This window comes from Genypterus blacodes, unplaced genomic scaffold (genome assembly GCF_046128005.1).
Source record: "Genypterus blacodes isolate CSIRO-AG114 ecotype Tasmania unplaced genomic scaffold, CSIRO-AGI_Gbla_v1 ptg000438l_1, whole genome shotgun sequence".
Taxonomy (NCBI): Eukaryota; Metazoa; Chordata; class Actinopteri; order Ophidiiformes; family Ophidiidae; genus Genypterus; species Genypterus blacodes.
In genome coordinates this window covers 2,618,112-2,631,347 of record NW_027467208.1, presented here as the reverse complement: position 1 = coordinate 2,631,347, position 13,236 = coordinate 2,618,112, and the positions used below count along the sequence as shown (strand labels likewise).

The 13,236-nt window shown below is 48.2% G+C and overlaps 1 protein-coding gene across 2 annotated transcripts; it reads left to right on the top strand.

Annotated features, from left to right (window-relative positions):
* The first annotated feature begins 1,322 nt into the window (after positions 1 to 1,322).
* Positions 1,323 to 12,702, top strand: poc1bl (POC1 centriolar protein homolog B (Chlamydomonas), like). Of its 2 annotated transcripts, none has more exons than XM_076139445.1 (11): positions 1,323 to 1,478; positions 3,660 to 4,106; positions 5,436 to 5,605; positions 6,320 to 6,509; positions 6,629 to 6,814; positions 6,954 to 7,071; positions 7,934 to 8,110; positions 9,050 to 9,181; positions 9,568 to 9,678; positions 10,865 to 11,017; positions 11,120 to 12,702. In XM_076139445.1, exons 2-11 carry the CDS (start codon positions 3,727 to 3,729, stop codon positions 11,249 to 11,251), a joined length of 1,749 nt encoding a protein of 582 aa, XP_075995560.1. In that variant the 5' UTR covers positions 1,323 to 1,478; positions 3,660 to 3,726; the 3' UTR covers positions 11,252 to 12,702. The 2 variants fall into 2 exon arrangements, with proteins under 2 accessions (XP_075995560.1, XP_075995561.1); XM_076139446.1 differs by lacking the exon at positions 1,323 to 1,478 and adding an exon at positions 2,370 to 3,005.
* The last annotated feature ends 534 nt before the right edge of the window (positions 12,703 to 13,236 follow it).

Genomic DNA, 13,236 nt, shown 5'->3' with positions numbered 1-13,236 from the left:
ATTGTAATTGTCTATTCAGGCAGTGGACTAATAGATCCTTTGTACATTCTTGTGAACATAAATAGAACATAGGACACTTTGTGACTTTAACTGCTTTTTTGTTTTTAAAAAGCACTAAAAGAAGAAAATGAATTGTATTAAACTGCATTTGCCTGATATTTCCTTTTGATATATACATTTATATATAGATCAAATTATGTCTTGTTTTCTGGCCTTTGATCTCAATCTGTAATCTTGTTCTGCAATAATTAGTCACATGTTCATAAAAACATTGATTACTACATTTGTAATCTACTTAATTTGTTTTATTTAGTATACATCCTTATGTTATTAAGCTGGGTGCATTGCGCCATTGTCTGCAGAGTCAACAGTTACACCCTTGGAGCAAAGACTAAAGGTTGTGTGTGTTAATGCTCATGAACCACACATTGTTCATTGCAGTGTGTTTGACTGTTGTAGTGGCTATAAATGTGTATAAAAGTCATTCAATCATACTTTTAAACCATTTTTCTATTTATTTGTGCCAGTTTGTAGCTTTCTAATATGGCCTCTTTACTTATTCACTTTATTTCAAAACTGTTTAAAAAATGTTTTGCTGTATTCACATGCTATTTTGAAAGTCAGCTTTAACTTCAGAGTTTACAGTGATTGCATACTCAATTTTAACAGCAGGAATAATTAAGATAAGTTCAAATACAGATAGCTACATGTATGCCATGTATGCGTCAAGTTTATTAGAGAGGGCGCCACCCAATACCGGAAGTTACACAATTTTACGGTGGAAATAAAAAACCGGCTCATGCTTATGACAAATGTATTCACTCTCGATTTCTTTGTAAGGATATTTTTTGTATTCAATTTTAAACTTTAGACTTTTTTCCTACAAGCAAACTAGGAGGTATCTGATTTACCCACTTTTTTAGACCAACAAAAACAACCTGAACTATGTGCTTATCAACTAGTCCCACAAAATCTAGTGTAGTCCATCCCTATGTGAACATTGAATTAGATAGATAGATCTGGCCATTAAAAAAACGTAGCGCAGTCATCTACAATACATTTCCTTGGCGTGTGAAGATATGGAGTATTTACAAGGCAACAGTCAGTTAATATCACAAATATGTGTTGTCCGGTAGAAACTGTTTTATTACATTTCTTATGATGAAATTGAGCCAATTCGCGAGTTTACATGACGTATCAGACCATTTGGATAGACTTTACCAGCTGAAATCTCAAAAGGACAAAAAAAATGGGACAACCATACTACACCGCTTTTATTTTGAAGAGATTCACAGGAAACACTTGTACATTTGCGGCTGCCTTGTCGGCCAATAGGCAGATGGACGTGGAGGAGAGGATGTGGGTTTGCTGACATCTGCGAGCCAGAGGTTTACCGAGAAGAAGACGGCGTCCAGCGTACTAACAGCGGCCTCGACAGCCTGGGAGAGAAACTCCGAGCGATGTAACTTATCGTTAAGGTAACGCCATGACACGCCAGCGGCTCCTCTGAACGCCTTCATGTAGTTTGCCGAAGTTGTCGTCGTCGAGAAACGTCACTCAGGGAAACGCTACTTTCAGTTTATAACTTCACATAACGCAATTTGCATTCCTGTGCTCTTGACACCAAGTTCCGTAATGTGGCTAGAAGTTAAAACCGTAAATAGCAGGAGATATTCATGTTATATTCTCATGTGCGGGGGAAGAAAAATCAAGATTTATCTCTGAATCTTAGCTGGGATTTCTACGCGTGTCAAATGAGACGTTCAATGACTGATCAAGTTCAACTTTCTCCTTTTTTTTTAACTCTTAAACAAATCGACACGCGATACAATCTAAATGTAACCTCAGGTATTACAACACAGACCTGTTGCTGAACTTTATGTTGTCATTCCCGCATCTAATTTCCTCCTTTAATCTTGTGAAACCCACCGAACAGACATCTTGATAAAATGACATATCAAGATGTCTGATAGGAACTTCTTTGCTGCAACATCTCCGTGGTGCATTCACGAACACAACTATGTATAATATTCACTTTTCTGCTTGTGTGTTCTTGTTGTGTAGCAGAGCAATATTTATATATCTGTATATATTTGCGTCAACTGTCACCTTTATTCACATCCGGTGATACTGAAGCAATCACATGACGATGACAGCTCAATGAGTCTTAGAGAGCTCTGCTGCACCAATCATATATTGTCTTGACCTGGATCAACTTGTTTGGTGAGAAATGTTGAAGGGCTTTAGTTTTATTCTCCCTGACGGTTTGTGTAACCTGTCTCACCTGTACTTCTTCTCCTTAAAGCTGTTTGCCTCCTTCTTGACCGACCGTAGGCAGTACAATCTTTTCATTCCAAACTTAAGTGTGAAACAACTAAGCATGCTGAGCTACAGGTTCCTCCCAGGCGCCACATAATGAACCTTAGGCTGGAGTGTATTCAGATACAGAACATGATTGGCCTGTCTTCCCACGTAGCTTGAGCAGGGTGAAATTATCCCTCTCCTACTCGTTTCCCTACTTAAGAGGAAAATGTTGGGCGGAGATTGAGGCTGCGTCTGTGCCCGACCTAGTCCCAGTTCCACGCAGCAGGCACAGCAAGGCTATCAGATTCGCCAGAGGGAGGAAGGTGCGATTGACGGGCGATAAAAGGAGTTTTGTCCGCAGCTGGGAACTGGTCTCCATTTTGTAACCTCAGGGCTCCAGAGTCCTCTGGCCAGGGCCCAGGCTGGAGTGAAAGAGCTGTCCGACTCCGGCGGGCATTTGGGTTCCACCGGCTGTTTAGCTGCAACAATACGTCAAGATATCCCTGCACACCTCGTCTTCACAAACATACCTTTACATTCCAGTGCTCCAAGACGCAAACTCAACCAAAAAAAAGAACTTAAGTGCTCATTGTGATGCAGGACAAAAGACTGAAAGGAGAGGAAACGGATATCAAATGTGCTGAAAGTCCGCCTTGTTTTCTGGCTTCTGACTTCTACAGTGGATTTCTCATTCGAGCAAAGTTTGTTCCCCTTTTTCTTAAATTCTACTTAAATGCTGATCCTTTTTCTATCATGCTGTGTTTCTTGCGTGTGCTGGCTCCACACTTTGATGTGTTGGAGTCTTCCTGGGCGGACTAATCCTCATTGTAAACGCCCGGCTCCGTCCTTGTGCAAACTTTGGAGTCTCTCTCTCTGGAGTCAAACTGCTCATGTGCCAGTTGGTCTTTCATGTCGGAGCTCAGATGTCTTTCGGCGCAGTGCCATCGTCACTCAGCTCTGTCTTTGTTTGCAGTTTGCCCTTAATGAGAGACTTAATGCACCTCTGAGCGTCAGTGTTGATTAGGGCTCGCCTGCTCTGTTGCGGGATCGGCACAACGCCGCATTTGTATGCAAACGCTTTTCATTCTGGGCTCTTGTTGTTTCCAGGAGCTTATTATAACTTAATTGCAAATGGGGTTGACACTTAATTAAACCTCATCTAAATGAGCTTCTGAGTGAGGAGCTCTTCCTGTCAGTCGCGACCACGCCGCCGCACACGCTCACCTTCCTGCTCTTTGTTGCACCTACATGATGAGATGTGATATGAAGTTGTTCATGAGGAAGTGTTATTAAAAGCCTGTCTGTCTCTCTGTCTGTCTCTCTCTCTCTCTCTCTGTTTTTCTTCCGCTCTCTAGAGGTGTGTGTCCCCGCTGGGCATCCTGACACTCGTCCAGGCACGCTGCCTCCTGGGGGCTCGCCGCCATGAGGGGCCGCTGCTCAAGAAAGCTGGGCGTTCTGGCCAAGGCCTTCTTCCTGCTCTGGATACTGTTGCTGGCCTATCTCCTCCTGGCACGCTCCTACGTTCCGTCCGCTCCCTCCGAAAGCGAGGAAGAAGGAGACCCCGAGGCCCGACAGCGCTCCCTGGAGGAGAGGGGGGCCGAGGCACATCTGGACAGACCGGTCTACGTTAAGCCCCCGCCGGACCACAGCGCCCCGGGGGAGTGGGGCCGGGCCACGCGCCTGGACCTCAGCGCCGACGACAAGAAACTGGAGCAAGACAGCGTGGAGCGCTACGCCGTCAACATCTTCATCAGCGACAAGATCTCCCTGCACCGACACATCCGGGACAACAGGATGCCCGAGTGAGTAGAGCAGAGACGCATCCTCAGCAGGGAGCCTTCATCCAAACCATCCAGCCTCTGATGGCTCCTGACCTTTTAGTTAACTGACAATTCTTCTTTATTATTTCCTGCGCGGTCCGGGCTAAAATCTAGAATATCTCCGGTCTTGAAGCTGCTGGTGACAAATCAGCCAGTAGATAATAAATGGATCTCTTTGCTGAGATCGCTCTGTGCACTGACGGACACACAGCTGTGAGGATGCAGGCGTCAGAGGCCTCTACCCCGAGCTGTGGTCCGCCGGCTGCTCACAGGTTCCATCACCGCTCTTTATCAGCTCCTAATGAAACACAGATGTTGCGTTCAGTCTTGTTTTTCACAATCGGCTTTTTACAGAAGAATGAGGCAGAGCATACCAGCGACCGCTCTGACTTAGTGGCACGTAACACACACACACACACACACCTTAACTGTCTCGCCACAGACAGCTGCACACGCCCCACGGATCAGCCGGGATAAGGTGTGTGCCCATCTCCTCCGGACTGTCTGGAATGTTGAAAGCGGAGCGCGGCGGTTATTTAAAGATAAGGCGAGAACGAGGCGGGAACAAGGTGAGCATGGCTACTGGGCTGCACCAGCATGTCGGTCTGCCTCGGCCGTAAACCTGGAGCTGTGATAGGTGCGGCTTGATTTTGGACGCGGCTCAGTGGACGTCAAAACCGTCCCCGCGCTTGCATTCGCCGCCTCTGTTTGCCCGGGCGCTTAGCAACACTTAGCAGACGTGTTATCTCGCCGCTTTTATGTAGATTTATTTGTATTCGCCCGCTGTAATCCTGCACCCGCCGCATAAAGATACGGCTCTGCTCGTGGGAGAAGCTTTTGTGCCCTGTGCCGCTCAACCGCTCTCTCCTCTATTATGATGTCATTACAGCGCAGCAGTGTGTGTCTGTGTGTGTGTGTGTGTGTGTGTGTGTGTGTGTGTGTGTGTGTGTGTGTGTGTTACGGCTGAGGGGTGTGTCTGTTTCTCACCTTTGGAAAAACTCTTTTTTATTGACACAGATAAAGCTCACAAAAGCGTTGGCGCTCTCTTTTCAGCCTCTCTCTGTTCTCATTGTGTCCCCGCTTCTCCCTTTCATCCCGTTTACTGTGCGGCGCAGCGGCTCGGCACCGTTGCCTCGCAGCTAGAAGGTCGGGTTTGGATCCTCTCTCTCTCCCCCCCCCCCTCTCTCTCCCTCCCCTCCCCTCCCCTCCCTCTCTCCTTCTCTCCATCCCTCTCTTCTTTCACGACCCTTGGACCGTGCTCTCCATCTGCACCGTACCAATAACACTATTCCTCTCACACACACGCCACAGATGCAGAGCCAAGAAGTTTGACTACAGGTCCTTGCCCACCACCTCTGTGATCATCGCCTTCTATAACGAGGCCTGGTCCACCCTGCTCAGGACCATACACAGCGTGCTGGAGGCCACGCCCGCCGTCCTGCTGAAGGAGGTCATCCTCATCGACGACTACAGCGACCGAGGTTTGTGTCTTTCATATCCAACGTCTTCCTATTCTCAGGTACAGAAACTATCCAAACGTTTGTCAGGCCCTCGCAGGTTTCACCTCTTCAGCACTCGGCCTTGTTCTCTTCAGTGCTCTCTGGTTAGATGTAGGTGCGTCCTGTCTTACTCTAACCCCAGGACAAGACGGGACGTATTCCTGCGGCGGTGTGATTGTTTGCAGAGTAACTGGGGCGACGCCAGCGTAAGAACGGCCCGTCTGTTTACCTGAAAGAGGAGGACAGAGAGCTCACGTGTCTCTCAGAGTCTTTCACCCGGCTGCTCAGTGTTAGACGTGTTTTATGCCAAAAATGTGAACCGACGTCTTCGTCGCCGTGTCGACCAGGAGAATGAGACGGGACTCCTGTGACATCATTCCCTCCCCTCTGGCCGCTCTCTCTCTGACCAGATGGAACCGTAGACGCCGCCCCCCTCTCTCGTGTTTCCAAGCAGGTCGGACTGGCTCTGGCATTCCGAGCCTCTCAGCCGGCTCCTGAGCGACACACGATGTGCCCGAGCGGCTTGCGTCATAATGGAGATCGCCTAACTGTGACAAAGACTCATTAGGAGTCATTCGGTCATGTTGGGCCAGGGTGCTGTGCGTCAACAGGTGGTCAAACAAAGAGCAGTGATGCGGGAAGAGGAACACCACCGCCTCATTGTGGAAAATGTGTGTGTGTGTGTGTAAATTGCAGTCTACCTGAAATCCCAGCTGGCCGCCTACGTCAGTGGGCTGCAGCGTGTGCGTCTCGTCCGCACACACAAGAGGGAGGGGCTTGTGCGAGCGCGTCTCATCGGCGCCACCTACGCTACAGGCAACGTACTGACATTCCTCGACTGCCACTGTGAGTGCGTCACCGGCTGGATCGAGCCGCTGCTGGAGAGGTGCGTCCCCCCCCCCCCCCCCCCAGTCTGACTAGGAAAAGACTCCATGTTTACCAGCAGGGTGCACGGTGATGATGTCCTGTGTGTGTGTGTGTGTGTGTGTGTGTGTGTGTGTTTAGGATCGGCGAGAGCCCGAGCACCATCATATGTCCCGTGATCGACACCATCGACTGGAACAGCTTTTCGTACGAGATGCAGACGAACGAGCCGATGATCGGAGGTTTTGACTGGCGCCTCACCTTCCAGTGGCACTCTGTTCCCGCCGTGGAACGTCAGAGGCGCAGCTCACGCATCGACCCCATCAGGTGATTGTGTGCTAATACACCTTCTGAACTTAAAGTGATCCTACAGTCAACTGACCCTTTGTTACGTCCTGACATCACGATAAGCAAACACCAACAGGCTGCTCCTCTAAACCCTGTTACCTTATGTTTCCCCTCCCAGGTCTCCTACGATGGCAGGTGGCTTATTCGCCGTCAGCAAGACCTACTTTGAGTACCTGGGCACCTATGACACGGGCATGGAGGTGTGGGGAGGAGAGAACCTGGAGCTCTCCTTCAGGGTGAGTTCAGCTCCGGGGTTTTTCATTCCGTACAGTTTTGAAGTCGGGAGTTTGCGGTAAAAGGAATGAAATGCAGTGGGAACCCGGCTATTGTGCCGCCCGCACTTTGATACGATGACGGTCGATAAGATTCACAAATGGAGGCTCTCTGGTGTCTCGCTGCTGAACAAGATGTTTTTTTGTCACAGCCTTTGTGATCCTTATTCATTATTCTGTCAGTGTGTGTGTGTGTGTGTGTGCTGCCGCTCGGCGACGGGATGGAGAAGCATCTCCGTGTCGGATCGCGGCCAAAGGCGAAGGCATCTGATACCGGCTGATAGCTTGTTGTGATGCCGGTGTCGCTTTTCACGTGTTGGCGTCAATCAAACTGGCACAGATTTCAGGTTCTGTGCGAGTTTGGATCTGCGGCGCCGTGCGAGAACGCAGACGTGAAGCGGTTCGTACCTGACAGCTGATTTATAACAGGACTGTGCGTACAGAGTGAAGGCACACGGGGATGTTTGCCGTACATAAACTCATCTACACTGGATTATTTTCGATTCTCTCTGGAGTGAAGTCTGTGTGAAGTAATGACATCACCAGGCCTCTTCAATCGGAAATGATTCATTCAGAGATGATTGTGTCTTGTTTGTTCGCCCAAGGTGAAAAATTAAGCAATTATACAATGCAAATTAAAGTCATAAAGCAGACGCACCTCATGTTCAAACACCATCATGCAAATAGATTTAAGATTCAGTCGTTCATTGCTTTTTCCACACTGTTGGATTGGAATGTATTCATTTATTCCACGTGTAAAAACAAGCTAGAGGAGCCTTCTACAGTGTGTCTCTGTGTGTCTACTCCCTCCCCCTTCCCCCCTCAGGTGTGGCAGTGTGGGGGCAGCCTGGAGATCCACCCCTGCTCTCACGTCGGCCACGTGTTCCCCAAGAAGGCTCCGTACGCTCGGCCAAACTTCCTCCAGAACACGGTGCGAGCCGCCGAGGTGTGGATGGACTCATACAAGCAGCACTTCTACAACAGGAACCCTCCAGCTCAAAAGGTGCAGCACCCCCCCACACACACACACACACACACACACACACACACAAACACAAACACAGGAAATCAGGGCCGCAGGCTAGATTAAAGCTCTGCCAGCGACACCGTTTTCAGGAGATAGAACGGCTTCAGTGTCGGATTGAGATGATCCCTCTGATATGATTCATGTGTCCAGATGTTCACATTTGATGAAACACTGTCTGTCTGTCTGCCTGCCTGCCTGCCTGCCTGTCTGTCTGGGTCAGGCACTGTGTGTGTGTGTCTGTCTCAGGTTCTGTGTATTCGCCAGCATCAAAAATTAATGCGTCTCAGTTTCACCTCTCTGAAAAAAAAGTGCATTATTAATGTGGTGGATCTTTGATCAAACAATAAATAACCTGGACGGGGGGGAGATTGAACACAGCACTGCCAGACCAGATCACATCCCTTCATCTGCCACGCTGCCATCATCACACACGCGTTCATGACTGTAGAGTGACGTCATCGGGCTTTTGCTCAGAGTGAAAGTCGGTTCATTAAGAGGCGTTTGTGACGATCTGCTTTAAGGAAGTGGAAAATAATATCTCTTACTTTCACTGGAGCGGTGTTGATCTATAGGTGTGTGTGAGGTTGCCTAAGGTGGAGTGCAGCGCATTGGCAAACACAGCTATCTAAACACAGCGCGCAGCCCTGGAAAAGCCACCGGTCAGCTGCTGCTTTTATGACAAGACATGAAAGGACTCAGCCGGCGTGTACAGGATGTGCAGATTAACTTTACTACCGTGACGTGTATCTAAAAACGCAGGATAATGAGGAACAACGACCGGGCTGTAATGAACCAACGGGTGAAAACGTGAAGGCGGAGAGACGTCAGTGCGTCTCCGGTCGTAGTAATAACCACATTATTACTTTCCCGCTCTGTAATGTTTGACGAGACGCTCTTGTTTGCGTACGTTTGCAGGAGAATTTCGGCGACATCTCACAGAGGCTGCAGCTGAGGGAGAAGCTGAAGTGCAACAGCTTCGACTGGTACCTGAAGAACATCTACCCCGAGTTCCACGTCCCCGAGGACAGAGCCAACTGGCACGGGGCCGTAAGTGTCCACCGGCTACTGCATGTCTGCCGTCTCTGACACTGTTTGTTGAGCTTTTTGGAGATATTTGGCGCTTACCTGCCAGGCGAGTAGTCTGAAGAATGGAGTGTTAAAGCTCCTCTACGTGAAGTTATGAAGTAGATCTCCCCTCAGAGGGCGATGGTCATGGGAAGTAAATACCAGATGTCTCTAAAATGCTTCAACTTACACTGGACACTGTCGGTGATCTTGTTCGGACATATTCTTCCAGAAGATCCCCACATTTTGTAGAATTCCCTGAATAATTGCTTCATTATCGTCCCGTATGCTACACAGTAAGAGCCTGGTGAAAGTGTGTGGCCTTCCCACAGAAGTCCCTAAACGCTGTGTCCTTCTCCGCCCTTCAGGTTCACAGCTCAGGGATGCCTTCAGAATGTCTGGACTACAACTCTCCGGAGCACAATCCCACAGGTGCCCACCTCTCCCTGTTTGGTTGCCACGGCCAAGCAGGCAACCAGGTACAGAACGTTTTGCTTCTCACACGCTCGCCTGCTCGTTTGGTATTTCTTTCATACGTGTATTATCTCTCGTCTCGATGTCCCGACCTCAGAACAATCGCTCTCTGCCTCCATGACATGAATCTAACCAACATATACCAACAAATTGCGCTTCACTCTGAGATAGTTTCACTGAATCTCCACGGTGAAGTGATGCTTTACACAGCCAGCAGATTATCTGACGGGGAGGACGAGCATTTATTGTTGGCGTGGAACAATGGGCCCAGCTCCTTCCGGGCATTCGTTTGCGCCGCTTGATATCTCTGATTACCGCATCGAGTGTCCCCGGGCCACAAAAAGCTCCATGTGTGAGCGAAAATCAATGTTTCCATGGCCGGCGGCTGAAACACAAACCAGCGGGCCCTTACCCGAGCGCCTGGCCTGCACGACAGCCACGTTCCACTTAAAAGATACATGAGCCTCACAGGCAGAATGAATGGCACCGTCTGGATAAATAAGTTTGAAGCCAGACACAGGGCCCCGAGAGAGCATTAGAGGCGGCCATTACAGGCCCCCGACGCTCCTGTAAGATGTATGAGACACGACGGGAACGACCAGGAAGTATGAAGATTGATTGCCCGGCCCTCCGTTAAAAGGGCAGCCGGAGGAGCGGGGAGGAGGGCGGGGGGGCGGAGTTTTGTTACTTCTGTCCCTGACGGGGGCCGGGATGTTGAAATGACACCGGAGGGGGAGTTTGGTTTGTGCTCACGTCCGGTTGATTGAGCGGGCCAAGGCCCTGTGATGAGATCCCTCGACACACACACACACACACACACACACACACACACACACACACACACACACACACACACACACACACACACACACACACACACACAGTAATGACTTACCAAGGACATGATCCCGCAGCAGAATGAGAAAGAAATCCCATAATCCCATCTGAGAAAAGAAGGAATCTCTGCTCTGTTGTGGCTTTTTGAATTACATTGTGGATAAAGATCAGGGATTCATTTAGAGAGATGTGTGCCCAGACAATTGGAAAGGTTTTAATCTCCGTCGCTGCTTCTTATCCAGTACAGTCGCTGTCCAAAGTGCAAATGGAACAAAATGGAAAAGAACACACACGTTGATCTCAATATAGAGCGAGAGCTTCAGTGAGTTTAACCTTGATTGTCTCCTGTGCCAGTTCTTTGAATACACATCTGCCAAGGAGATCCGTTTCAACACGGCCTTGGAGCTTTGTGCCGAAGTGGCCGAGGGACAGACTTCCATCAGCATGAGGTACTGCCCTCACGACGGAGAACTCAAGCCCGCGAGTATCATCTGGGAGTTCAGAGACGTGAGTTCACCCACGCACGTTTCCCTCCGTCGACCTCGCCGGCTAATCCAGCCTCAGGTTCTGACTCCCTAATCTCGCTTTGTTCTGCTCCATCTCTCAAAGGACGGGACCATCTACCACCCTCACGCCGACACGTGCATCACGGCGTACCGCACCTCCGATGGCGGCACGGACATCCAGATGAGGCGGTGCGCCCCTGGAGACTTACACCAACAGTGGAAGTTTGTGCGGTAGGAGGAGGAGGAAGCGGGAAGGCAGCGGGAAACCTCAGGCGATCCTCTATGACCCATTGTGCAATTTCTACAGTGGAGGTCCTCTGCCCTGCTCCCGCTTCCATCGCCCGTGAAATCTGCACTCCATTTGAATGGGAAAGACTGAGAAAATGGAATTTTAGGGGTGGGGGTGGGGGTGGGGGGAGAGTCGCTTTAAGCCAATGATTTAACTGTTTTAGTGAGTAAGTGCAGGTTTTAGTGTCGTGAATGAGACTTCCATGGTGAGAACATTTAAACTGTGCTTTCATCTAAGTGCCTCTGCAATCGAAATCCAGCACACACCGGAAGTGTCAATGTCGTTTGTGTGTCTTTATCTTCAAAATCTATTTGTCTAGAGTGATGACTTGAAATGCGCGAGAGTGGTTTTTACTGTCCGACAGACGAAGAAGTGCCTTTTTTTAAAAAGCGACTCTTGGATCTCTAAATGCAAAATCATGCTGCACTACATGTGTTTGCCTTAATGTGCCCTTAAAGGCGTCATGCTTTATGGAATGTGTTCAATGTTTAAGGAATGACCTTGTCAAAGATGATGTAATGCACCAGGAATGTAAGGTTAACAGCATTTTGCCCCCCAGGCTTTGTCTCCTGGATTTCAGTTGAACTGCATTCTGTCTTGAAACACCCATTAAGCTTTTGCACAAAAGGGGGGTGAGAGTGGAAAGAATGTTCTTAACCATTTCTCTGTGCTGTGTAACGCGGAGGATCTGTCAACTAATGCGCCACTGTGCCTTTGATGGATAATTGTCCTGATATTTACAGTTAGTACAGTACAAAGTGCAATTTTAGGACCTTTAAGCTGATCTGTCACTGTGCCTTAAAAAGATGATCAACCCTACAGTAGTGGTATGTGCCAAAATATGCAGGTGACTTTGTATTACTTTACAACCTATAACAACACTGTCTGTATGCACTCCTCTAGTTTATTCTCATAGACCAGTAGATGAGGGGGGCCATTTTAATTCCCTTTCTTCTCAGCTGTGCCAGACTGTTGCTACACTTCTCTTTTTGTGAGTTAAACTTGAAACATTATCAACTACATTCCCGTTTTTCCCACTGAAGACCACGCTGGTGTTTGTGCTGGGATCGGAATACTGATTTTGATTGTGTGACTGTTATTGAAGCACCGAGCGCCGAGCAGCCGGCGACTGGTTGATAACAGAGCCGTGCCTGGTGTCTGTCTGCTTTCGTGGCTGTGAGACGTTGGTGCTCCTGTTTTGTGTTGTCTTGGAGAATAATGTTTGATAAAGGAACCCGAGGAGGCGGCGGCTGTCTAAACCCAGTGCACCTCGAAAACTACTGATGTGGATTACTTGATATGGAGAATGGAGGTGACTGACGTGGGATTGATTGTTTGAAGATGCTTAAAAAATAGAAATATTGAAATAAAAAAAATAAAAACTAACCGCAGATGCACCCTGTGATCTTCTCTTTACTGTTGTTGTTTACATCGTGGCCCTGAGTTTCACTTCTAGTCTTTAGTTACATAACATCTATTTGGCAAACTAACCATCTAATATTGGTGCTTTCCCCTGAAAATCAATTGAAGGCTGAACTCCTGCGCCTGCATATGCGCATGGCTGTATTTCCAGTCATTTAGCACCACCTAGTGGTAAGAATGCAAACTTCAGTATCACTCACCAAACTGGCCACAGGAGATGGTAGAAGTTTACAGTCTACAGATTAATTTGTTAGTTTGATAAACATGGATTTAATATGTTTTGTGTATTTTTTTTATATTTTACAATTTTCTTCCTGGAATATTTGCCCACTTCTTGAACAAATAGGATATAGTGTAACATGAACATAATTAAAAGGTGCATCATACAGCCAGCTCACCATAGTAACCTTTATTCTCCAGTTAACACTTTTACAATGACTGCCTGTTGTATGGAAAATATTATCCAGCAGCCGGTCCTAAATGAAAACGCTGTCATGCATCAACATTAA

Excerpts from the sequence above, each read along its gene's own strand:
- poc1bl (XM_076139445.1), top strand. The coding sequence starts at position 3,727 with ATGAGGGGCCGCTGCTCAAGAAAGCTGGGCGTTCTGGCCAAGGCCTTC. Across the intron at positions 6,510-6,628 it reads ATCGAGCCGCTGCTGGAGAG|GATCGGCGAGAGCCCGAGCA; the intron begins GTGCGTCCCCCC and ends GTGTGTGTTTAG. Across the intron at positions 11,018-11,119 it reads TCATCTGGGAGTTCAGAGAC|GACGGGACCATCTACCACCC; the intron begins GTGAGTTCACCC and ends CATCTCTCAAAG.